The sequence below is a fragment of the Tachyglossus aculeatus genome, chromosome 17 (genome assembly GCF_015852505.1).
Source record: "Tachyglossus aculeatus isolate mTacAcu1 chromosome 17, mTacAcu1.pri, whole genome shotgun sequence".
NCBI lineage: Eukaryota > Metazoa > Chordata > Mammalia > Monotremata > Tachyglossidae > Tachyglossus > Tachyglossus aculeatus.
The window spans coordinates 53,300,454-53,326,184 of NC_052082.1; the positions used below are offsets into that span (position 1 = coordinate 53,300,454).

Consider the following 25,731-nt stretch of genomic DNA (forward strand, 5'->3'; position numbering starts at 1 on the left):
ATCGATTGCTGCGCCTGCGTGCTTCCCGCCGCTCGGGGCTGGATTGGCGCTGCCTGTGAGGCGGCCTGTGGGGGTGGAGGCGATGGCGGCCATGTTGGCCATGGCGGCTGAGGGGGCGGCTGAGGGGACGGCGACGCCAGGTGGGTGCCGCGCCGGTTCGGGTCTCCCACCCGCCCCGGGGGCCCCCTCCGCTTCCGCCCGGTTCGGTTCGGTTCCGTCCGGTTCGGTTCGGCGTCGCCCCCGCGGCTCCTTCCCCTTCCCCTACTGAAGGGAGCTCACCTCCTCCAGGAGGCCTTCCCACACTGAGCCCCCTCTGTCCTCTCCCCCTCGCCTTTCCTCCTTCCCCTCCCCACAGCACCTGTATATGTGTATAAATGTTTGTACACATTTATTACTCTGTTTATTTTACTTGCACATATCTATTCTATTTATTTTATTTTGTTAATGCGTTTGGTTTTGTTCTCTCCCCCTCGTCCCCCTCTCCATCCCCACATCTTACCTCCTTCCCCTCCCCACAGCACCTGTATATATGTATAAATGTTTGTACACATTTATTACTCTGTTTATTTTACTTGCACATATCTATTCTATTTATTTTATTTTGTTAATGCGTTTGGTTTTGTTCTCTCCCCCTCGTCCCCCTCTCCATCCCCCCCATCTTACCTCCTTCCCTTCCCCACAGCACCTGTATATATGTTTGTACATTTTTATTACTCTATTTTGCTTGCACATATCTATTCTATTTATTTTATTTTGTTAATACGTTTGGTTTTGTTCTCGCTCCCTCGACCCCCTCTCCATCCCCCCATCTTACCTCCTTCCCTTCCCCACAGAACCTGTATATATGTATATGTACATATTTATTACTCTATTTATTTTACTTGCACATATCTATTCTATTTATTTTACTTTGTTAATACGTTTGGTTTTGTTCTCGCCCCCTCGCCCCCCTCTTCATCCCCCCCATCTTACCTCCTTCCCTTCCCCACAGCACCTGTATATATGTTTGTACATATTTATTACTCTATTTTGCTTGCACATATCTATTCTATTTATTTTATTTTGTTAATACGTTTGGTTTTGTTCTCGCTCCCTCGACCCCCTCTCCATCCCCCCATCTTACCTCCTTCCCTTCCCCACAGAACCTGTATATATGTATATGTACATATTTATTACTCTATTTATTTTACTTGCACATACCTATTCTATTTATTTTATTTTGTTAATACGTTTGGTTTTGTTCTCTCCCCCTCGCCCCCCTCTCCATCCCCCCATCTTAACTCCTTCCCTTCCCCACAGCACCTGTATATATGTATATATGTTTGTACAGATTTATTACTCTATTTATTTTACTAGCACACATCTACTTATTTTATTTTAATACGTTTGGTTTTATTCTCTCCCCGTCACCCCCCTCTCCATCCCCCATCTTACCTCCTTCCCTTCCCCACAGCACCTGTATATATGTATACATGTTTGTACAGATTTATTACTCTATTTATTTTGCTTGCACATATCTATTCTATTTATTTTATTTTGTTAATACTTTTGGTTTTGTTCTCTCCCCCTCGCCCCCCTCTCCGTCCCCCCCCCCAACTTACCTCCTTCCCTTCCCCACAGCACCTGTATATATGTATATATGTTTGTACGGATTTATTACTCTATTCATTTATTTATTTTACTTGCACATATCTATTCTATTTATTTTATTTTGTTAATACTTTTGGTTTTGTTCCCTCCCCCTCGCCCCCCTCTCCATCCCCCCAATCTTACCTCCTTCCCTTCCCCACAGCACCTGTATATATGTATATATGTTTGTACGGATCTATTACTCTTTTCATTTATTTATTTTACTTGCACATATCTATTCTATTTATTTTATTTTGTTAATACGTTTGGTTTTGTTCTCTCCCCTTCATCCCCCTCTCCATCCCCCCATCTTACCTCCTTCCCTTCCCCACAGCACCTGTATATGTGTATATATGTTTATACATGTTTATTACTCTATTTTACTTGCACATGTCTACTCCATTTATTTTATTTTGTTAATATGTTTGGTTTTGTTCTCTCCCCCTCGCCCCCCTCTCCATCCTCCCATCTTACCTCCTACCCTTCTCCGCAGCACCTGTATATATATATATATGTTTGTACATATGTATTACTCTATTTATTTTACTTGCACATATCTATTCCATTTTTTTTATTTTGTTAATATGTTTGGTTTTGTTCTCTCCCACTCACCCCCCTCTCCATCCCCCCCATCTTACCTCCTTCCCTTCCCCACAGCACCTGTATATATGTATATATGTTTGTACATATTTATTACTCTATTTTACTTGTACATATCTATTCTATTTATTTTATTTTGTTAATATGTTTGGTTTTGTTCTCTGTCTCCCCCTTCTAGACTGTGAGCCCACTGTCGGGTAGGGACTGTCTCTCTATGTTGCCTATTTGTACTTCCCAAGCGCTTAGTACAGTGCTCTGCACACAGTAAGCGCTCAATAAATACAATTGATTGGTTGATTGATTGTACATATTTATTACTCTATTTTACTTGTACATATTTATTCTATTTATTTTATTTTGTTAGTATGTTTGGTTTTATTCTCTGTCTCCCCCTTCTAGACTGTGAGCCCACTGTTGGGTAGGGACCGTCTCTCTGTGTTGCCGACTTGGACTTCCCAAGTGCTTAGTACAGTGCTCTGCACACAGTAAGAGCTCAATAAATAATATTGAATGAATGAATGAATTAAAGCTAGATGCATGTCATCGACAAAATAAATAGAATAGTAAATATGGACAAGTAAAATAAATCGAGCAATAGTCTTCTAGACTGTGAGCCCACTGTTGGGTAGGGACCGTCTCTGTATGTGGCCAACTTGGACTTCCCAAGCGCTTAGTACAGTGCTCTGCACACAGTAAGCGCTCAATAAATACGATTGATTGATTGATTCCCAGCCCGCTGGGAGCCGGTCTGTGCCCCTCATTCATTCATTCATTCATTCAATCGTATTTATGGAGCGCTCACTGTGTGCAGAGCACAGTACTAAGCGCTTGAGAAGTCCAAGTTGACAACATATAGAGACGGTCCCTACCCAGTGGGCTCACAGTCTAATTATCAATCAATCGTATTTATTGAGCGCTTACTGTGTGCAGAGCACTGTACTAAGCGCTTGAGAAGTCCAAGTTGGCAACATCTCGGTCCCTACCCACTGGGCTCACAGTCTAATTATCAATCAGACGTATTTATTGAGCGCTTACTGTGTGCAGAGCACTGTACTAAGCGCTTGGGAAGTACAAGTTGGCAACATATAGAGACGGTCCCTACCCAGTGGGCTCACAGTCTAATTATCAATCAATCATATTTATTGAGCGCATACTGTTTGCAGAGCACTGTACTAAGCGCTTGAGAAGTCCAAGTTGGCAACATATAGAGACGGTCCCTACCCAGTGGGCTCACAGTCTAATTATCAATCAATCGTATTTATTGAGCGCTTACTGTTTGCAGAGCAGTGTACTAAGTGCTTAGGAAGTACAAGTTGGCAACATATAGAGACGGTCCCTACCCAACAGCGGGCTCACAGTTTAGAAGGGGGAGACAAACAACAAAACAAAACATATTCACAAAATAAATAGAATAAATATGTACAAGTAAAATTAAAAAATAGAGTAATAAATCTGTACAAACATATATACAGGTGCTGTGGGGAGGGGAAGGAGGTAAGGCTGGGGGGATGAGAAGGGGGAGAGGAAGGAGGGGACTCAGTCTGGGAAGGTCCTTCCCCATCACCTCACCTAATAATAATTACAGAATTTGTTAAGCGCTTGCTATGTGCCAAGCACTGTGCTTAACGCTGGGGGTGGGGGGGGGTGGGGGGGAATCCAAGCAAATCGAGTTGGACTCGGTCTTTGTCCCGTGTGGGGCTCTAATAGTGATGGAAGGTTTTTTCTTAGTGGTATTTGTTAAACGCTTACCATGTGCCAAGCACTGTACTAAGCGCTGGGAGAAGCAGCGCTCTCCCAGTTGCTTGGAGAAGCAGCGTGGCTCAATGGAAAAGAGCCCGGGCTTTGGAGTCAGAGGTCATGGGTTCAAATCCAGGCTCCGCCAATTGTCAGCTGTGTGACTTTAGGCATGTCACTTCACTTCTCCGGGCCTCAATTCCCTCATCTGTAAAATGGGGATGAACCCTGTGAGCCCCCCGTGGGACAACCTGATTACCTTGTACCCGCCCCCAGTGCTTAGAACAGTGCTTTGCACATAGCAAGCACTTAATAAATGCCATTATTATTATTATTATTATTAAGTGACTTGCCCAAAGTCACACAGCTGACACATGGTGGAGTCGGGATTAGAACCCACGACTTTTGACTCCCAAGCCCAGGCTCTTTCCACTAAGCCACGCTGCTTCATAATAATGATGATGGCACTTGGCACTTACTATGTGCCAAGCACTGTACTAAGCGCTGGGGTGGATCCAAGCAAATTGAGTTGGACTCGGTCCCTGTCCTGTGTGGAGCTCTAATAATGATGAAGGTTTTTTTGTGTGTGTGCTATTTGTTAAGCGCTTGCTATGTGCCAAACACTGTTCTAAGCACTGGGGTAGATACAGGGTAATCAGGTTATCCCACATGGGGCTCACAGTTTTAATCCCCATTTTACAGATGAAGGAACTGAGGCACAGAAGTTAAGTGACTTGCCCAAAGTCACACAGCTGACAAGTGGTGAAGGCAGGACTAGAACCCACCACCTCTGACTCCCAAGCCCGGGCTCTATCCACTAAGCCACGCTGATTTTCTATTTGTTTTTGTATTTTTGCTTTATTTCTGTTTTTGCTTCTGTATTTGTTAAGCGCTTACTTTGTGCCAGGCCCTGTACTAAGAGCTGGGGTGGATACAAGCAAATCGAGTTGGACTCAGTCCCTGTCCCGTGTGGAGCTCTAATAATGATGGTATTTTTTAAGCACTTACTTTGTGCCAGGCCCTGTACTAAGCGCTGGGGTGGATACAAGCAAATCGAGTTGAACCCAGTCCCTTGGGGAACTCACAATCTCAATCCCCATTGTACAGATGAGAGAACTGAGGCCCAGAGGAGTGAAGTGACTTGCCTACAGTCACACTGTACTAAGTAGATCAGACACAGTCCGAACACCATACAAACGTGATAGGGATCCCGTCTACTAATTCTGTAGTATTTTCCAAGTGCTTAATTCAGTGCTTTGCACACGTTTAATCAATTACAGTGCAGAGCACAGAAGTGAGCTCTTGGGAGAGTACCATACAACAGAATTAGCAGACACAGTCCCTTGCCCATAATGAGTTCACGGTCTGTAAGTGAGGACAGACGTTAGTATAAATAATTATAAAATATTAGTGAATGTTTGGATGCTGGGGAAATTTTTTTTTTTAATAGGATGATCCAAAAGGCCGATAAGCTGCCCTCAGGGTAAACTGACCGATGGGCAGGTTGAAAGAGACAGACCCCAGGAAGAAGCTGGCCGAGAGGCCGGCTCCGGTGAGACAGGAAGATCATCACCGTGGTACTTATTGAACGCTTACTGCGTGCAGAGCATTGTACTAAACACTTGGGAGAGTACAATACGGTGCAACAGAGTTGGTCAACACATTCCCTTCCCGCAAGAATCTTACAGTCTAGATGAGGAGACAGACATTTAAATAAATTACAGATATGGACGTAAGTGTGGTGGGGCTGAGGGTGGGACCAGAGAACCCCTTGCTGGAGAGCTTAGTGCAGCGGGCAGGATACCCATCTATGCTCCCAAGTCCATGGGTCCATTTGGCAGGGACTGGCAGGTGCCAAAATCAATCAATCATGTTAATTGAACACTTACTGTGTGCAGAGCACTGTACTAAGCACTTGGGAGAGAACAGTACAACGTAGTGGGTAGACACAGTCCCTGCCCACAGCGAGCTGGGTTCTAGTCCCGGCTTAACGAAAACCATTAAAAAAAGAAAACAGAAAAAAGAGCTGACAGTCTAGCCAAGCCGTTGGTTGTCTTGAATCTGCCCCAGTGCTTAGTACAGTGCTTGGCATAGAGTAAGTGCCCAACAGATACCGCTAATATTATTATTATTATTATTGTGGTTTTTGGTTGGGAGGCCACGAGGAGAGGCCCAGGACCCGGAGTGGAGGGGTGGGTTAGTGGCCTCCGGAGATTGGTTTTGTTGGTTTCATGCAGCCATAACCCTTTGGGGCAAAGCAGCTTCTGCCTCATTGCTCGTGAAAGGGCATGGGGAATCCTCCTCCTCATCTACTTCTGGTCAGTCCCCTGATCATGGCACTTATTGCCCCAGAAAAGGAATGGGACATCCCCCTCCTCATCAAGCTCCAGTCAGCCCCCTATTGATGTCATTTATTAAGTGCTTACTATAAACCAAACATTGGAGTAGGTAATAATAATTAATGATATCTTTTAAGCACTGACCATGTGCCAAGCACCGTACTAAGTGCTGGATTAGCTGCGAGATAATCAGGTCGGATGGAGGCCCTGTCCCACATGGGGCTCGCGGTCTAGGCAGGAGTAGGATTTCATTCCCCATGTCGTAGCTGAGGAAACTGAGGCACAGAGACGTTAAATGATTTACCCAGGGTCACACAGCAGGGTATTTGCAGAGCTGGGTTTAGAACTCAGGTCCGGGCTCTTGCCCCAGGTCGTGCTGCGTCCCCAAGATAGCAGATCATCAAATCACAGACCCCATCCCTCAAGCTGGGGGGGGGAGGATCAGTTGATATATCTCTGTGGTTGTGCCAGCCCCCTTCTCCCCGTTGTAACTAAAGCTATTAATCCACGTTTTACTTGTCTTTCCCCTTTAAATCAGCCAGAGCCCCTGTTCGTTTCATTCTTTCGGTCGTATTTATTGAACACTTACTATGTGCAGAGCATTCATACATTCATTCATTAATCATATTTATTGAGCGCTTACTGTGTGCAGAGCACTGTACTAAGCACTTGGGAAGTACAAGTCGGCAACGGTCCCTACCCAACAACAGGCACTGTGTTAAGCACTTGGGAGAGTACAATGTCACAGTAACCAGATACATTTTTCCCCCCAACCTCTTCCTCTGCCTCGCCCTCCTCCCCTACATTGTTATGCTCACTTCATTTGTTCCCAGTTGCTCCATAATATGGAAATTAATTATGCAGATTTCCGCTCAGCTTAATGGGTTGATTTTCCAGCTTCAGTACTAGTTTAGTGGGAAAAGCGGGGAGGCGGGGGTGGCTCCCTACCCCTCCTGGGGATGATCCGATGGCTTGTGGGGATGGTGGCGGGAGCCGGGCTCGTAGGTCCTTATCCCTTTACCCTTCCTCGGACTCATAGGTCCTTATCCCTTTACCCTTCGTTGTCGTGCCGTGCCATCGTGCCGGGCCTCCCGCCTCCCACGGAGACGTGAGCAGGTTGGCGTGGGAGCCCACCCGCTCCAGGTGAACCCACGGGGCCCAAGTCCCCGGGCCACCCACGAGCCAGCCAGTCACCCCAAACCATCACGGGCCTACTGGAAAGAGCCCAGGCCTGGGAGTTAGAAGACCTGGGTTCCAATTCTAACCCCCACCCGCCTACCTGTGACCTTGGGCTAATCAATTCACTTCCCTGTGCCTCATCTGTGAAGTGGGGTTAGATTCCTGTTCTCTCTGCTCTGTCAACTATGAGCCCTGTGCGGGACAGAGATTGAGTCTGACCTGAGTACCTCAGTGCTTAGAACGGTGCTTGGCGCATAGTAAGCACTGAACAACTACCGCAGTGATGATCGTGGCCTAGTGGAAAGAGCCCGGGCCCCGGAGTAAGAGGACCTGGGTTCCAGTCCCGGCTCCACCACGTACCTGCTGTGTGACCTTGGGGAAGTCACTTCACTTCTCTGGACCCCAGTTCCCTCGTCTGCAGAATGGGGATTTAGTCCCTGTTCTCCCTCCTCCTTAGACCAGGAGCCTTGTGTGGCACTTGATGATCTTGTGTCTACCCCAGGGCTTATAACAGTGTTTGGCACATAGTATAAGTAGCAAGTACCACAGTGATGATGATTGTTATGATTACTGAAGCTGCCGTAGTGAGGGTTGGCAGGGGGGCGGTGCACGGTGAAGACCTGCCAACTCCCTTCCGCCCAGGCCGAAGAATCTCCCGCGGCCGCCTGGCCAACCAGATCCCCCCCGAAATCCTGGGCGACGTGAGGTTGCAAGAGGCCGTGCGGGCCCTACCTGACAACTACAACTTTGAGATCCCCAAGACCGTCTGGAGGCTCCGACAGGCCCAGGCCAAGAAGGGTGAGTGATGGCAGGGGAGTGGGGGCTATGGGGGCTGGGACTGGTGGGACAGCAAGAGCCTCAGCAGGAAAAGGGGGTGGCTTGGGGCGGGGGGTGGTTACAGTTATACCCCAGGGGGCCTCCAGACCACCACAGCCCCCAGCCTGAGGGCAGCACCTTACTGGGACAATGGGAAGGGACCCAGAATTCCTTGAAGCTGCTGCCCCACCCAAGCTTTTCTCCCCAACTGTTTACACCCCCCCACCCCAAAGTCGCCCTGCAGATGCCCGAGGGTCTCCTCCTGTTTGCCTGCACCATTGTGGACATCCTGGAGAGGTGAGGGGGGGCCCTGGCCACATTCCCTCAGAGGTGGCTTTCAATCCATCTCCATGGAGAAGAGTGCTCACTTCTGGATCGGGGGTGGGGGGGGGGCGGGTAGGGTGGCACATGGGTCAGGGATGGGCATCTGGACCCTCCCTTCCCCCCCCACCCCCCACCCAATTCTTACTTCATTTAACTGTGGGAGGATGGGGCTGGGGGCCTGGGGGTGTGGAGTTGTCACAGACACAAATGAACACAGCGGTGGGGGCGGGGAGAGGGGAGAAGAGAGGTCACCTCGTGATGGGAACCTCCCACTTGCCTGCTGCTGCCGGCCCCCCACCCCCCACCCCGCCTCCTCGCTGCCGCCGATCCGCTTCCCCGCTTCCCCCCTCCCCCGGGAACGCTCTCTGGGGCTCGGGCCAATTTGCATACATTTTCATCTATAAAAAATTGAGCACCACGGCTGACTCAGACACCCGGCCTGCATCTTAAAGAGCTGAATAATCTGCGGCCTTGCAGGGCCCGCGCTGGGGCGGGTATCTGTCGTCGCTCCCTCCCGCCCTGCCAGGGGGAACAGCCGGGGTCTGAGGTCTCCGGGCGGTGTTCGCCAGCCCCAAGAGGAGACCGGTGTTAGGGGATGGGGGAATCCACCGTCCCCTCCTCCAGCCCTAGCTACTCAGGGCTGGCATCGCATCGGTGCCAGTGACTGCGTGTTACCCGGATCCCGCTCTCCCTGGAGAGTGGCTAAACGGGCACCGATGTCCTGCGGGTCACAGAAATGCTGTCTAGGGCCCCTTCCCCACCCTAGGGAGTCGTGGGGTCCCAGCGATTGTCGGGGGTAGGGAGAGAGGGCCTCACTGTCCTTGCCCTGTTGGGGAACGGGTAGGTGGGGTGAGGCGGCATCTCAGAAGATCTGGGAGGCTGGGAGGATACGTGACCAGAACGGGTTGGCACTTGGGGGTGGGGGTGGGTCAGACAGCTGAGGTACCCCTCTTGCCCAAGCGCTTAGTACAGTGCTCTGCACACAGTAAGCGCTCAATAAATACGATTGATTGATTGATTGATTGCCTGGCCAAAGCTGGAGGTGCGGGCACGGGGGATGGGCCCATTTAGGGCCAGTGCCTGGAGCCGCTGCCAGGGCCGAGGGAGGCGGCAGCTGGGCCCCTCCCACTGTGGGCCTGGTGCGTCGGCGGGTGGCAGCTTGGGAGGGTTGGGGCCCGGGACTTCCCACACAGTGTGGCCCTAAGCCAGGCCTCGCCGGCCTCCTCTCGGTCCTCCCTACCCCGCACAGGTTCACGAAGGCCGAGGCTGTGGTGATGGGGGATGTGACGTACGGTGCCTGCTGCGTGGATGACTTCACTGCCCGAGCCCTGGGGGCTGACTTCCTGGTGCACTATGGGCACAGCTGCCTGGGTATGGCCGGGGCGGGGCAGGGGGAGGGGTGCCCAGGGCACCCCAGCCATCTCTCTTGAAGTTGATTATCTCGCTGTGTCCTTTTGTCTCTGAGTTTCTCTTCCCGCATTTCTGGGGGGCTCTGTCTCTGGGTGTCCCCACCACCACCGCCCAGTCTCTTCCATCTTCCTCCACCTCACCAGAAAGGCTGGGCCCTCCCTGCTCCCCAGGTGGAACGGTCCCCTGGATTTGGTTGCCGTGGAAACCATGGTCCCGTCCCAGATGCGGGTGTGTGGGGGCCGCCTGTTCCCAGGGCCGGGGTCAGGCCAGGCCTCACACGGGTGACCGGGGATGGGGGTGGGAAAGGGCCGGGCCCGGAGGGGAGAGAAGAAGAGGGGGCTCTCACACGGCCCCTCACCTGGTCTAGGGGTTACCCTGGCGACGGGCACACACCCCAGATGCTCAGAGCAGCCGACTGAAGCCCGGCTCCTAGAGCCCGTTCCCACCCCGGTCCCGGCTGGCCGGGAGGGGAGGGCCACGGCTTTGATCACCCCTCGCCTGCAGTGCCCATGGACATCTCGGCCGGGGGTCTCCGGACCCTGTACGTCTTCGTTGACATTCGGATCGACACGGCCCACCTGCTGGACTCCGTTCGCCTCACCTTCCCCCCGGCCACGGCTCTGGCCCTGGTCAGCACAATCCAGTTCGTTTCCACCCTGCAGGTGAGCGGGGTGGTAGGGGAAGGGAGAGCCGGGGCCTGGGAGAGGGGCGGGGGGTTGGTCCGACCGTCCTGCTGTCCAAAGCGGTTCTCACCCCCGACCCTCCCATCTGACATCCCCCCCCACCCTCCCCTCCAAACTCGCCCTCCGGCCCTCTCCCCATCCCCTCAGGCGGCCGCCCAGGAGCTGCGGGCCGAATACCATGTGAGCATCCCCCAATGCAAGCCCCTGTCCCCGGGGGAGATCCTGGGCTGCACGGCTCCCCGCCTGCCAGAGGCCACGGAGGCCATCCTGTAAGTTAGGGGCATCCGGGGGACCTTTGAGTGGGGGAGAGGATCCTGGGGGCGGGGGCAGTGGCGAGGGTAATTGGAGAAGACGGATCTCCTGGCTGGGCCTGGGCCGGGCCCACCACCGCGGCCTCATTAATTTGGTGTCAGGACAGCTAACGAGCAGGAGCCGGAGCATAATTATTTTACGTAATGGAAATGCTTAACGTTGTGTGAACGCGGCCGGCCGCAGAACAAACACTTCCCCGCGGCTCCCGGGAGGCAGGGAGGTGGGGAGGGGGTCCCCGCCGGAGAGCGGGAGGGGCGGAGGTGGGGTGCCGCGGCTCCATCCCTCCGACCGGACCCCTGCCCCCAGGGAGTGCCTTCCCTGGAGATGCCCTGCAGAGCAGCCCTGCCCAGGTGTGGGCAGAACCCCCGAGCGCCCAGCCCATTAGGGTTGGCACAAACCCAGTTGGTACCAGCTTCCCACCATCCCCGGCCCCTTACAGGCAAGCAAATTCCAGCAGCCCCCGGGGCCACCCGCCAAGCCCCCTTGGCGTGAGTTTCCATCCTGCTGCAGTCCTAGCCGGGCCTGGCGGGTGGTAGAAAAGAAGGCTTCCAGCCTGGGCCCTGCTCTTCCATGAAGCCTCTGCCCCTGTGCGGGGGTTTGGGGTGGGGAGTCCGTCTCCCTCATCGTCCCGCTCTGCCTAGAGCCTCTTCGACCTCCACTCCATGGCTTCCCTGATGCCCTGTGGTCGGCCAGTTGGTCTCTCCATCCCTGGCAGGGAGGGGGTGTAGCGGAGGTGGCCACACACAGAACTTTTATGAGCCCTCACGGGGGAGGGCAGGCGCTGCTGCTGCCCACACTGACTGCACCCCTTCCTCTCTTCCACCCCCACACACCCTGATTGGGGTGTAATGATAGGAACAACTCTGATGTTTAAGTGCTCGCTAGTTGCCGGGCACCTTACTTAGCCCTGGGGTAGATAGAAGCCAGTCACGCTGAACACAGCCCCTGTCCCAAACGGCGTTGCCAGTCTAAGTAGGAGAGATAACAGCTATTAATCCCCATATTACGGATGAAGAAACTGAGGCCCAGGGAAGTCAAGCGATTTACCCAAGTTCACACAATAGGCAGGTGGCAGAGCCCAGGATTAGAACACAGGTCCTGACTCCCCATCCCGTACACTAGGCTGTGGGTTTGGTGTGATGTCTCTGGTGGGTTGCAGGGGGGTGTCTTGGGATAGGCAAGACCCTCCTTCCAAGGAACACAACCTGGCACCTATTAGGAGGTAGCGGGCTCAGGGGCATGGGGAAGAAATGGGGGTGGGGAGAGGATCCTCACCCCACTTAGAGGCCCCATCTCCTCCCAACCCCTCAGCTACCTTGGGGACGGCCGCTTCCACCTGGAGTCCATCATGATCGCCAACCCGGGAGTCGCTGCTTACAGGTACCAACGTGGGGGAGGCTTGGGGGGGGGAGGGGGCCGGGCTCTGACTCCCGTCTCGGGGCTGGGACGCAGCAGCGGCCAAGTGTCTCCACCCCGCTCTGACCTGGGCAGAGGCCCCCACCTCCCGGGGCGGATCTCGGAGGGTTAGGCGGCCCCCGGGGAGGGATCCGGGGTCAGCCGGCTGTGGCCACCGGGATTAGCACTCGCGGTGCTCCCGAGCCCTTTCCCGGCCTCGCCTCGCCTCCCCGGGGCTGCAGGTCTTCCTCTCACCCGCTTGACTCTGACTCGGGGCGGCAGGGCCGGCCGATGGATGGGGTCTAGCCGTGCCCCACGTGTCCCAGCCGAGTGCGGGGCACCGCTGCTGGGGGCAAGGCGGCAGGGCCTCGGTAGCTGGGTACCCTAAGTTTCAGCTCCCTCTGCCCCCCTGCAGGTATGACCCATACAGCAAGGTCCTGTCCCGAGAGCACTACGACCACGAGCGCATGCGGGCCGCTCGGCAGGATGCCATCGCCGCCGCACGCAAGGCCCGCTCCTGGGGGCTCATCCTGGGCACCCTGGGCCGGCAGGGCAGCCCCAAGGTCTTGGAGGTGAGGGGGTCGGGGGTGGCTGGAGACCACAGCCCCACAATCAGCATCGCTTTCCTTTTCCCATTTCCTCTTACAACCTCATCCTCCGCTGGCCCCTTTGTTCCCCAGGAGCCCCTCCCTCCATCCCACTATCGGTCTTTTCTCTCCCGGGCAAAGTGAGCTCGGGATAGGGGACCATCTCCCTCCCCGGCACAGAGAATCGCTCGCACTTATTTTAGTGTCGAGCTGGTGGGATGAGGATAGGAGAACTCCAGCAGTTGGCTGTGAGGTCCGACTGAGGGACAGGTGGTTGCAGGAAAATTAGGCCTCGAGGCTGTTGGGTGATGGTATAGCGGGCAGTGGGACCCCCAGACGGAGGAACGGCTGGGTGGCTGATGGCTGCACAGCAGGAGGCACCGGAGAAACTCTTGCTGTTACTGTCCAGCTCTAAAAAGCCCCTGCCCTCACAGCACCTGGAGTCGAGGCTGCGAGCCCTGGGCCTTCCCTTCCTGCGGCTTCTGCTCTCCGAGATCTTCCCCAGCAAGCTCAGCCTACTGCCCAAAGTGGACGTGTGAGTACCAGGCGCGGTCCCATCTCCTGGCCTCTGCCTCCTCAACCCCCAGCCAGGGTGGGCCTCCCCTTGGGGTGGGCCTCCCCTTGCCGCCGAGACTCGAAAGGCCCCGAGCTGCTTGCCCCGTGCCCTGCTCACCCTTGGCACTTCACACTGTCATCATCATCATCAGTTCAGGTTTATTGCCTGTTCAGTCCAGGACTGGAAACCTTCACGGTGGCTTAGGCATGGTCCTTGCCCTCCAGGGCTTCACAGCCTGGCACCGTGGTCTCCTTGGGCCGCCCTGAGTGTGAGCCGTTTAGGAGGGGAGGGAGGGAGGATCAGAGAGGTTTGTGGCCGCCAACTTTTCCTTTGCTCCCTCCCGGTCTGGGACTTAGCTTTGGATGTGGGGGGTCAGAGGGTCCGGACTGGAGGGAGGGGAGAAGCGGGGAGACGTTCCAAGTTTCCTTTTTTTGCAGGTGGGTGCAGGTGGCTTGTCCCCGCCTCTCCATCGACTGGGGCACAGCCTTCCCCAAACCTCTGCTCACCCCCTACGAGGTAACCCCCCTTCCCACGGCTGGGGCCTGGGAGCTTGAGGGTGGGCATGTTACTCCCCTCCTCAAAAATCTCCAGTGGCTACCAATCAATCTGTGCATCAGGCAGAAACTCCTCACCCTTGGCTTCAAGGCTGTCTATCACCTCGCCCCCTTCTACCTCACCTCCCTTCTCTCCTTCTACAGCCCAGCCCGCACCCTCTGCTCCTCTGCTGCTAATCTCCTCACCGTGCCTCGTTCTCGCCTGTCCCGCCATCGACCCCTGGGCCTGGAATGCCCTCCCTCTGCCCGTCCGCCAAGCTAGCTCTCTCCCTCCCTTCAAGGCCCTACTGAGAGCTCACCTCCTCCAGGAGGCCTTCCCACACTGAGCCCCTTCCTTCCTCTCCCCCTTGTCCCCCTCTCCATCCCCCACGTCTTACCTCCCTTCCCCACAGCACCTGTATATATGTTTGTACATATTTATTACTCTATTTTACTTATACATATCCATTTGTGAGTATGTTTGGTTTTGTTCTCCGTCTCCCCCTTTTAGACTGTGAACCCCCTGTTGGGTAGGGACTGTCAAGACCCTACTGAGAGCTCGCCTCCTCCGGGAGGCCTTCCCAGACTGAGCCCCTTCCTTCCTCTCCCCCTCGTCCCCCTCTCCACCCCCCCATCTAACCTCCCTCCCCCACAGCACCTGTATATATGTTTATACATATTTATTACTCCATTTTACTTATACATATCCATTTGTGAGTATGTTTGGTTTTGTTCTCCGTCTCCCCCTTTTAGACTGTGAACCCCCTGTTGGGTAGGGACTGTCAAGACCCTACTGAGAGCTCACCTCCTCCGGGAGGCCTTCCCAGACTGAGCCCCTTCCTTCCTCTCCCCCTCGTCCCCCTCTCCACCCCCCCCATCTTACCTCCCTCCCCCACAGCACCTGTATAGATGTTTGTACATATCCTATTCTGTGAGTACGTTTGGTTTTGTTCTCCGTCTCCCCCTTCTAGACTGTGAGCCCACTGTTGGGTAGGGACTGTCTCTCTTATGTTGCCGACTTGTACTTCCCAAGCGCTTAGTCCAGTGCTCTGCAATCAATCAATCAATCAATCGGATTTATTGAGCGCTTAAGCGCTCAATAAATCCGATTGATTGATGGATCGAGGGGGGGAACCCAGACCCAACTGAGGTTCCATGGTGTGCCCTCTGTCCCCAGGCGTCTGTGGCCCTGCAGGCCATCCCCTGGCAGCATCCCTACCCCATGGATTTCTACTCCGGCAGCTCCCTGGGACCCTGGACCGTCAACCACCCGAGTCACCGGCCGCCCCGAGGCCCCTGCAGGGACAAGCAGGTGGGGGGGGCGGGGGAGGGGGTCTCCAACGGGGGCCGCTGGCGCCACCCGGCGGCCGCGGGCGGGAACGGCAGCTGGCTCCTCATTGGACGGGCGGGCTCACGTGACGCGTCTCCGCCCCCTCCAGGCGAAGGAGGCCCCGCCTTGCAGAGGCTGCGCCCGCCAGGAGGAGGCGCCCGCGCCGCCGCGCTAAGCCCCGCCCCCCGCCGCCGCAGGTACCAATCAGCGCCTCGCTTTCGGGGCGGACTTCCGCTTCCGGTTCCGGTCGGGGAGGGAGGGCCATGGCGGCGGGGGAGCGGCGGCCATTGCGGCTCCTGGGCCTGGCGGGGTTCCGGCAGAGCCAGGAGGCCTTCCGACGGAAGACCGGGGCGCTGAGGAAGGCCCTGAGGGGCCGGGCACACCTCTTCTGCCTCAGCGGACCCCACCCCCTACCCCGGACACACACGGGTGAGCCACCCCCCCCCCCCACCAAGCGCCTACTATGTGCTGAGGGGATACGAGGTCACTCATTCATTCATTCATTCAATGAATGTTCACTCATTCATTCAGTGAATGTGTGCAGAGCACTGGACTAAGCGCTTGGGAAGTCCAAGTTGGCAACATATGGAGACGGTCCCTACCCAATCAGTCAATCGTATTTATTGAGCGCTTACTGCGTGCAGAGCACTGCACTAATCCGGGTGAGACACCCCCTGCACTAAGCGCCTACTATGTGCTGTGGGGATACAAGGTCATTCATTCATTCAGTGAATGTGTGCAGAGCACTGGATTAAGCACTTGGGTCCCCCTCTCCATCCCCCCCATCTTACCTCCTTCCCTGCCCCACAGCACCTGTGTATATGTATATATGTTTGTACATATTTATTACTCTATCTTGTACATATCTATTCTATTTATTTTACTTTGTTAGTATGTTTGGTTTTGTTCTCTGTCTCCCCCTTTTAGACTATGAGCCCACTGTTGGGTAGGGACTGTCTCTATATGTTGCCAATTTGTACTTCCCAAGCACTTAGTACAGTGTTCTGCACATAGTAAGCGCTCAATAAATACGATTGATGATGATGATGACAAGTTGGCAACATATAGAGACGGTCCCTACCCAACAGTCAATCAGTCAATCGTATTTATTGAGCGCTTACTGCGTGCAGAGCACTGGTCTAACCCGGGTGAGACACCCCCCGCGCTAAGCGCCTGCTATGTGCTGAGGGGACGCAAGGTCATTCATTCATTCATTCAGTGAATGTGGGCAGAGCAGTGGAGTAAGCGCTTGGGAAGTCCAAGTTGGCAACATGTGGAGACGGTCCCTACCCAACAGTCAATCAGTCAATCGTATTTATTGAGCGCTTACTGCGTGCAGAGCACTGGACTAACCCGGGTGAGACACCCCCCCGCACTAAGCGCTGTGGGGATACAAGGTCATTCATTCAGTGAATGTGTGCAGAGCACTGGACTAAGCGCTTGGGTCCCCCTCTCCATCCCCCCCGTCTTACCTCCTTCCCTTCCTCACAGCACCTGCATATATGTTTGTACATATTTATTACTGTATTTATTTTACTTGTACATAGCTATTCTGTTCATTTTATTTTGTTGGTGTGTTTGGTTTTGTTCTCTGTCTCCCCCTTTTAGACTGTGAGCCCACTGTCGGGTAGGGACTGTCTCTATATGTTGCCAATTTGTACTTCCCAAGCGCTTAGTACAGTGCTCTGCACATAGTAAGCGCTCAATACGATTGATGATGATGATGACAAGTTGGCAACATATAGAGACGGTCCCTACCCAACAGTCAATCAATCAATCGTATTTATTGAGCGCTTACTGCGTGCGGAGCACTGGACTAACCCGGGTGAGACACCCCCTGCGCTAAGCGCCTACTATGTGCTGAGGGGACGCAAGGTCATTCATTCATTCATTCAGTGAATGTGTGCAGAGCACTGGACTAAGCGCTTGGGAAGTCCAAGTTGGCAACATATGGAGACGGTCCCTACCCAGCAGTCAATCAACCAATCGTATTTATTGAGCGCTTACTGCGTGCAGAGCACTGGACTAACCCGGGTGAGACACCCCCCACACTAAGCGCTGTGGGGATACAAGGTCATTCATTCAGTGAATGTGTGCAGAGCACTGGACTAAGCGCTTGGGTCCCCCTCTCCATCCCCCCCATCTTACCTCCTTCCCTGCCCCACAGCACCTGTATATATGTATATATGTTTGTACATATTTATTACTCTGTCTTGTACATATCTATTCTATATATTTTATTTTGTTAGTATGTTTGGTTTTGTTCTCTGTCTCCCCCTTTTAGACTATGAGCCCACTGTTGGGTAGGGACTGTCTCTAGATGTTGCCAATTTGTACTTCCCAAGCGCTTAGTACAGTGCTCTGCACATAGTAAGCGCTCAATAAATATGATTGATGATGATGATGATGACAAGTTGGCAACATATGGAAACGGTCCCTACCCAACAGTCAATCAATCAGTCGTATTTATTGAGCGCTTACTGCGTGCAGAGCACTGGACTAACCCGGGTGAGACACCCCCCGCACTAAGCGCCTCCTATGTGCTGAGGGGATACAAGGTCATTCTTTCATTCAATGAATGTGTGCAGAGCAGTGGACTAAGCGCTTGGGAAGTCCAAGTTGGCAACATATGGAGATGGTCCCTACCCAACCGTCAATCAATCGTATTTATTGAGCGCTTACTGTGTGCTGAGAACTGGACTAAGCGCTTGGGAAGTCCAAGTGGGCAACATCTAGAGACGGTCCCTACCCAACAGCGGGCTCACAGCCTAGAGGGGGGAGACAGACAACAAACCAAAACATATTAGCAAACTGAAGTAAGTAGAATAAATATGTACAAATAAAGTAAATAGATATCATTCAGTCGTGTTTATTGAGCGCTTACTGTGTGCAGAGCACTGTACGAAGCGCTTGGGAAGTACAAGTTGGCAACGTATAGAGACAGTCCCTACCCAACAGTGGTCTCGCAGTCTGAAAGGGAAGACAGAGAACAAAACCAAGCATACTCACAAAATAAAATAAATAGAATAGATATGTACAAGTAAAATAGAGTAATAAATATGTACAAACATATATACAGGTGCTGTGGGGAAGGGAAGGAGGTAAGATGGGGGGAATAGAGGGGGGAGAGGAAGGAAGGGGCTCAGTCTGGGAAGGCCTCCTGGAGGAGGTGAGCTCTCAGTAGGGCTTTGAAGGGAGGAAACAGAGTTAGCTTGGCAGATGTGTGGAGGGAGGGCATTTCAGGCCAGGGGGAGGACGTGGGCTGGGGGTCGACGGCGGGACAGGCGAGAACGAGGCACAGTGAGGAGGTTAGCGGCAGATCAGGTCGGCCCACGTGGGGCTCACAGTCCTAATCCCCATTTGACAGATGAGGGAACTGAGACACAAGGAAGTGAAGTGACTTGCCCAAAGTCACACAGCAGATAAGGGGAAGAGGTGGGATTAGAACCCACGACCTCCGACTCCCAAGCCCGGGCTCTTTCTATTAATTCAGTTGTATTTATTGAGAGCTTACTGCGTGCAGAGCACTGTGCTAAGTGCTTGGGAAGTACGTGTCACAGAGCCCAATGATGGTATTTGTTAAGCCCTGCTGAGAGCTCACCTCCTCCAGGAGGCCTTCCCAGACTGAGCCCCCTCCTTCCTCTCCCCATCCCCCCGCCTTACCTCCTTCCCCTCCCCACAGCATCTATATATATATGTATAGGTGTTTGTACATATTTATTACTCTATTTCTTTATTTGACTTGTACATATTCTATTTATTTTGTTAATATGTTTTGTTTTGTTGTCTGTCTCCCCCTTCTAGACTGTGAACTCGCTGTCGGGTAGGGACCATCTCTATATGTTGCCAACTTGGACTTCCCAAGCCCTTAGTACAGTGCTCTGCACACAGTAAGCACTCAATAAATGTGATTGAATGAATGCTCTGTGCCAAGCACTGGGGGGATACAAGGTGATCAGGTTGTCCCACATGGGGCTCACAGTCTTCATCCCCATTTTACAGATGAGGGAACTGAGGCACAGAGAGGTTAAGTGACTTGCCCAAAGTCGCACAGCTGACAAGTGGTGGAGTTGGGATTTGAACCCACGACCTCCGACTCCCAAGCCTGGGCTCTTTCCACTGAGCCATGCTGCTTCTCAGCACAGTACAGTACAACATACAGAGCGCAGTACAACTCTGTACTGTAGCGTGGAGCAGCGTGGCTTAGGGGCAAGAGCACGAGCTTGGGAGTCAGAGGTCAAGGGTTTGAATCCCGCCTCCGCCACTTCGTTCAGTTCAGTTGTATTTATTGAGCACTTAGTGTGTACAGAGCACTGTACTTAGCGCTTGGGAAGTACAAGTCGGGAACATATAGAGACGGTCCCTACCCAACAACGGGCTCACAGTCTGCTGTGGGACCTTGGGCAAGCTGCTTAATTTCTCTGAGCCTCAGTTCCCTCATCTGGAAAATGGGGATGAAGACTGTGAACCCCACGTGGGACAATCTGATCACTTGGTCTCTACCCCAGCTCTTAGAACGGTGCTTGGCACATAGTAAGCACTTAAAAAATACCGTAATTACTATTATTATTACAGCAGAGTGTGCAGACACGTTCCCTGACCCCACGCGAGTTTAGACTCTAGAGGGGGAGCCAGACAGTAGCGTAGGGACTGTCTCTGTTGCCGAATTGTACTTTCCAAGTGCTTAGTCCAGTGCTCTGCACACAGCGCCCAGTAAACACGATTGAATGAACACGCAAATAAATTGTATATATGGACGTAAGTGCTGTTGGGGGGCGGGGTGTGAAAAAAGGGGAGCAAATCCAAGTGCAAGGGTGACGCAGAAGGGAGTGGAAAAAGAGGAAATGAGTCAGGGAAGATCTCTTGGAGATGTGCTTTCGGGAAGGGTTTGAAGGTGGGGAGGGTGAGCATCTGTCGGGCGTGGAGGGGGGTTGAGGGGTTCCGGGCCAGAGGCAGAACGGGGGCGAGATCAGCTCCAGGAAGGCGAGATGGAGGTACAGAGTTTAGGTTGGCATTAGGGGAGCCAAGCGGGTGGGCCGGGTTGGAGTGGGAGAGCCGCGAGGTGAGGTGGGAGGGGGCAAAGTGATGAGAGAGCTTTACAGCTGCGGGTGAGGAATACCTGCCTGCGGAGGTGGAGCGGCCTCTAAGGAGTTTGTGTTTCGCAGATCCCGGACCCCCGGAAGAAGAGCCACGCGGCTGGTGGTTCTCGGAGCCAGAGGCGGCCACGTTTTCGGCCCTGGAGGAGCCGTCGGCCTGCCGGGGCCTGGAGGAGGCACTGGAGACGGTGCGGGCGGCGCTGCGGCAGCACGGCCCCTTCGACGGGCTCCTGGGCTTCAGCCAGGGGGCGGCCCTAGCAGCCCTCGTCTGCGCCCTGGGCCAGGCCGGAGACCCCCGCTTCCCGCCGCCCCGTTTCGTCATCCTGGTCTCCGGCTTTCGGCCCCGTGGCGACCGGCTGTCCCCGCCCCTCCTGCGGGCCCCCGTGGAGCTGCCTTCGCTGCACGTCCTGGGCGAGGCCGACCGGGTCATCCCCGCCCGGGAGAGCCGAGAACTGGCCGCCTGCTTCCCGGGAGCCGTCTGCCTGGTCCATCCCGGGGGCCACTTCGTGCCCGCGGCCGCGCCCCAACGGCAGGTCTACCTCAACTTCCTGGACCAGTTTGTGGACTGACGGGAGCGTGGGGGAGGCCCCGCTCCCTTGCCCAGCCCCAAGCCAAGCAGATGCTCTGAACCGCCCCTCCTCAGAGCCCCACCTTGGTGATCCCCCCACTTCCCCATCCCCGGGGGCCCCGGGTTGCTGGCTCAAGCTTTTACTTGCCCTTGGCCTAAGGGGGCCGGTGAAGCGTTCCGCCCCGGCCCCTCCCCTCCCATCCCCTCCAGAAGAGGCGGGCCCTCCCTGGGCTGCTTTGAACTGCCGGAGAAGCAGGTGCTGGGACTGAGGGCCGCGGAGAGGAGGGAATCCTGCCAAGCCGCTGCCCTGCTCCGTGCCTCGCTCTCCCCGGCGATGAGACAGACTTAGCGGCGGAGCCGCTGTACAATAAAATGATGAATGAACTGCTTAGTGTGTCACACACCCTTCGCACAATGACGCGGGGAGGGGTCAGGAAACCGGCGTCGACAGTTTGTTGGCTCAATGCTCTGTTCTCAGAGCCGAGGGGTAAGGAGGAGGCGCAACGGAGGGGACGCTGAGCTGGAGGTGGGGGCCCTCCTACCCTACACTTACCCGATTCCAAGGACTCGTTCCAACCTCTCCCCCTCAAAGCTTCTTGCAGGGATTCTTGGCGTGGCTGCCCAGGAGCTCACTGGTGGAGTCTCGGATGGTCTCCGCTTCTGGGCATAATCAATCATATTTATTGAGCGCTTACTATGTGCAGAGCACTGTACTAAGCGCTTGGGAAGTACAAGTTGGCAACATATAGAGACAGTCCCTACCCAACAGTGAGCTCACAGTCTAGAAGGGGGAGACAGAGAACAAAAGCAAACGTAGTAATAAAATAAACGATATGTACAAGTATAATAAATAGAGTACTAAATATGTACAAGCATATATACAGGTGCTGTGAGGAAGGGAAGGAGGTAAGATGGGGGCAACATATAGAGTTGGCATACAAGTTGGCAACATCTAGAGACAGTCCCTACCCAACAGTGGGCTCACAGTCTAGAAGGGGGAGACAGAGAACAAAATCAAATGTACTAACAAAATAAAATAGATATGTACAAGTATAATAGAGTGATAAATATGTACAAACATATACAGGTGCTGTGGGGAAGGGAAGGAGGTAAGATGGGGGCAACATATAGAGTTGGCACACAAGTTGGCAACATCTAGAGACAGTCCCTACCCAACAGTGGGCTCACAGTCTGGAAGGGGGAGACAGAGAACAAAACCAAACGTACTAACAAAATAGAATAGATATGTACAAGTATAATAAATAAATAGAGTAATAAATATGTACAAGCATATATACAGGTGCTGTGGGGAAGGGAAGGCGGTAAGATGGGGGCAACATATAGAGTTGGCATACAAGTTGGCAACATATAGAGACAGTCCCTACCCAACAGTGGGCTCACAGTCTCGAAGGGGGAGACAGAACAAAACCAAACGTACTAACAAAATAAAATAGAATAGATATGTACAAGTATAATAAATAGAGTAATAAATATGTACAAGCATATATACAGGTGCTGTGGGGAAGGGAAGGAGGTAAGATGGGGGCAACATATAGAGTTGGCATACAAGTTGGCAACATATAGAGACAGTCCCTACCCAACAGTGGGCTCACAGTCTAGAAGGGGGAGACAGAACAAAACCAAATGTACTAACAAAATAAAATAGAATAGATATGTACAAGTATAATAAATAGAGTAATAAATATGTACAAGCATATATACAGGTGCTGTGGGGAAGGGAAGGAGGTAAGATGGGGGCAACATATAGAGTTGGCATACAAGTTGGCAACATATAGAGACAGTCCCTACCCAACAGTGGGCTCACAGTCTAATAAAAGACTTTAAGCACCCTTTAAAGCGGGGTCGGGGGCTTGGCTATCTAATCTTTTCCTTCAGTCACTCCCTGTGCCTCCCTTACCTATTCCAGAAGAGGCTGGAATAGAGAAACCGCATGGCCTAGTGGAAAGAGCACGGGGCTGGGAGCCAGAGGACCTGGGTTCTAATCCTGCCTCTGCCATGTGCTGGCCAGGTGGCCTCGGGAAAGTCACTACGCTGGGACTTCTGTTTCGTCACCTGCAAAATGTGGATTCGATCCCTGTCCTCCCTCTTAGAACGGGGAAGTTCCATGTGGGATCTAATGATCTTGCGTCTACCCCAGCGCTTAGTACGGTAGTCAGCCCATAGTAGGCCCTTAATAAATGCCACAAGAAGCAGCGTGGCTTAGTGGAAAGAGCTTGGGAGTCAGAGGAGGTGGGTTCTAATCCTAGCTCCTCCACTGTGTGACTTGAGGCAAGTCACTTCACTTCTCTGTGCCTCAGTGACCTCATCTGTAAAATGGGGATGAAGACTGGGAGCCCCTCCTGGGACAACCTGCTTACCTTGTATCTCCCCGAGTGCTTAGAACAGTGCTTGGTACAGATTAAGCGCTTAACAAATACCATCATTATTATTATTATTATGTGGGGCTCGCAGTCATAGAAAGAGCACAGGCTTGGGAGTCAGAGGAGGATTTGGGTTCTAATCCCAGCTCCTCCCTTTATCATGTGTGATTAGGCAAGTCACTTCTCTGTGCCTCAGTCACCTCATCTGTAAAATGGGGATTAAGACTGTGAGCCCCACGTGGGACAATCTCATTACCTTGTACCTTCCCCAGCGTTTAGAACAGTGCTTGGCACATAGTAAGTGCTCCAGCGCTTTGAACAGTGCTTTGCACATAGTAAGCGCTTAATAAATACCATCATCATTATTATTATTATTGGCACATAGCACTTAAATGCCATTATTATTATTATTATTAACAAGTATCAGCCTCAGTGACCTCGTCTGTAAAATGGGGATGAAGACTGTGAGCCCCCCGTGGGACAACCTCCTCACCTTGTAACTTCCCCAGCGCTTAGAACAATGCTTTGCACATAGTAAGCGCTTTATAAATGCCATTATTATTATTATTATTATCATCATCACGAGAAGCAGCGTGGCCCAGTGGAAAGAGCCCGGGCTTTGGAGTCAGAGCTCATGGGTTCAATTCCTGACTCCACCACCTGTCGGCTGTGTGACTTTGGGCAAGTCATTTAACTTCTCTGTGCCTCAATCAATCAATTGTATTTATTGAGTGCTTACTGTGTGCAGAGCACTGTACTAAGCGCTTGGGAAGTACAAGTTGGCAACATATAGAGACGGTCCCTACCCAACAGTGGGCTCACAGTTACCTCATCTGTAAAATGGGGGTGAAGACCGTGAACCCCCCATGGGACAACCTGATCACCTTGTAACCTTCCCAGCACTTAGAACAGTGCTATGCACATAGTAAGCGCTTAATAAATGCCATTATTATTATTATCAACTTCTCTGTGCCTCAGTTACCTCATCTATAAAGTGGGGATTAAAACTGTGAGGCCCCCGTGGGACAACCTGATCACCTTGTAACCTTCCCAGCGCTTAGAACAGTGCTATGCACATAGTAAGTGCTTAATAAATGCCATTATTATTATTATCAACTTCTCTGTGCCTCAGTTACCTCATCTGTAAAGTGGGGATTAAAACTGTGAGGTCCCCGTGGGACAACCTGATCACCTTGTAACCTTCCCAGTGCTTAGAACAGTGCTATGCACATAGTAAGTGCTTAATAAATGCCATTATTATTATCAACTTCTCTGTGCCTCTGTTACCTCATCTATAAACTGGGGATTAAAACTGTGAGGTCCCCTTGGGACAACCTGATCACCTTGTAACCTTCCCAGCGCTTAGAATAGTGCTATGCACATAGGAAGCGCTTAATAAATGCCATTATTATTACTTAACTTCTCTGTGCCTCAGTTACCTCATCTATAAAGTGGGGATTAAGACTGTGAGGTCCCTTTGGGACAGCCTGATCACCTTGTAACCTTCCCAGCGCTTAGAACAGTGCTATGCACATAGGAAGCGCTTAATAAATGTCATTATTATTATTATTATTATTATTATCAACTTCTCTGTGCCTCAGTTACCTCATCTATAAAGTGGGAATTAAAACTGTGAGGTCCCCGTGGGACAACCTGATCACCTTGTAACCTTCCCAGCGCTTGGAACAGTGCTTCGCACATAGTAAGCGCTTAACAAATACCATTATTATTAGTAGTAGGACTGTGAGCCCACTGTTGGTAGGGACCGTCTCTATATGTTGCCAACTTGGACTTCCCAGGCGCTTAGTACAGTGCTCTGCACACAGGAAGCGCTCAATAAATACCATTGATTGATTGATTGATAGTAGTTGTAGTACGACACATACTAAGCGCCGGGGTGGATACACAAAATCGGGACAATCAATCACTTGTTACTTATAATAATAATAATGGTGGTATTTGTTAAGGACTTAGTATGTGTGAAGCACTGTTCTAAGCACTGGGGGGGCGGGGAATACAAGGTGATTAGGTTGTCCCATGAGGGGCTCATAGTCTTAATCCCCATTTTACAGATGAGGTCATTGAGGCACAGAGAAGCTAAGTGACTTGCCCAAAGTCACACAGCAGACAAGTGGCGGAGTGGGGATTAGAACCCATGACCTCTGGCTCCCAAGCCTGTGCTCTTTCCACCGAGCCATAATGCTCCTCTATTAGGTGCTTTATTAAGTGCTTTCTGTGTGCAGAGCACTACACTAAGCT

The 25,731-nt window shown here is 52.6% G+C and overlaps 2 protein-coding genes across 2 annotated transcripts; both read left to right on the forward strand.

The window, feature by feature from the left end:
- The first annotated feature begins 72 nt into the window (after window positions 1–72).
- DPH1 (diphthamide biosynthesis 1) lies at window positions 73–20,677 on the forward strand. Its single transcript, XM_038759485.1, has 13 exons — window positions 73–140; window positions 8,124–8,279; window positions 8,531–8,594; window positions 9,871–9,992; window positions 10,536–10,693; window positions 10,862–10,983; window positions 12,338–12,406; window positions 12,837–12,993; window positions 13,443–13,543; window positions 14,002–14,080; window positions 15,275–15,409; window positions 15,537–15,624; window positions 20,593–20,677. Exons 1-12 carry the CDS (start codon window positions 83–85, stop codon window positions 15,600–15,602), a joined length of 1,287 nt encoding a protein of 428 aa, XP_038615413.1. The 5' UTR covers window positions 73–82; the 3' UTR covers window positions 15,603–15,624; window positions 20,593–20,677.
- On the forward strand, window positions 15,684–21,184 carry OVCA2 (OVCA2 serine hydrolase domain containing). The gene is made up of 2 exons (XM_038759486.1): window positions 15,684–15,856; window positions 20,593–21,184. Exons 1-2 carry the CDS (start codon window positions 15,691–15,693, stop codon window positions 21,090–21,092), a joined length of 666 nt encoding a protein of 221 aa, XP_038615414.1. The 5' UTR covers window positions 15,684–15,690; the 3' UTR covers window positions 21,093–21,184.
- The last annotated feature ends 4,547 nt before the right edge of the window (window positions 21,185–25,731 follow it).

Excerpts from the sequence above, each read along its gene's own strand:
- DPH1 (XM_038759485.1), top strand. The coding sequence starts at position 83 with ATGGCGGCCATGTTGGCCATGGCGGCTGAGGGGGCGGCTGAGGGGACG. Across the intron at positions 10,694-10,861 it reads AGTTCGTTTCCACCCTGCAG|GCGGCCGCCCAGGAGCTGCG; the intron begins GTGAGCGGGGTG and ends CCATCCCCTCAG. Across the intron at positions 15,410-15,536 it reads GCCCCTGCAGGGACAAGCAG|GCGAAGGAGGCCCCGCCTTG; the intron begins GTGGGGGGGGCG and ends CGCCCCCTCCAG.
- OVCA2 (XM_038759486.1), top strand. The coding sequence starts at position 15,691 with ATGGCGGCGGGGGAGCGGCGGCCATTGCGGCTCCTGGGCCTGGCGGGG. Across the intron at positions 15,857-20,592 it reads CCTACCCCGGACACACACGG|ATCCCGGACCCCCGGAAGAA; the intron begins GTGAGCCACCCC and ends TGTGTTTCGCAG.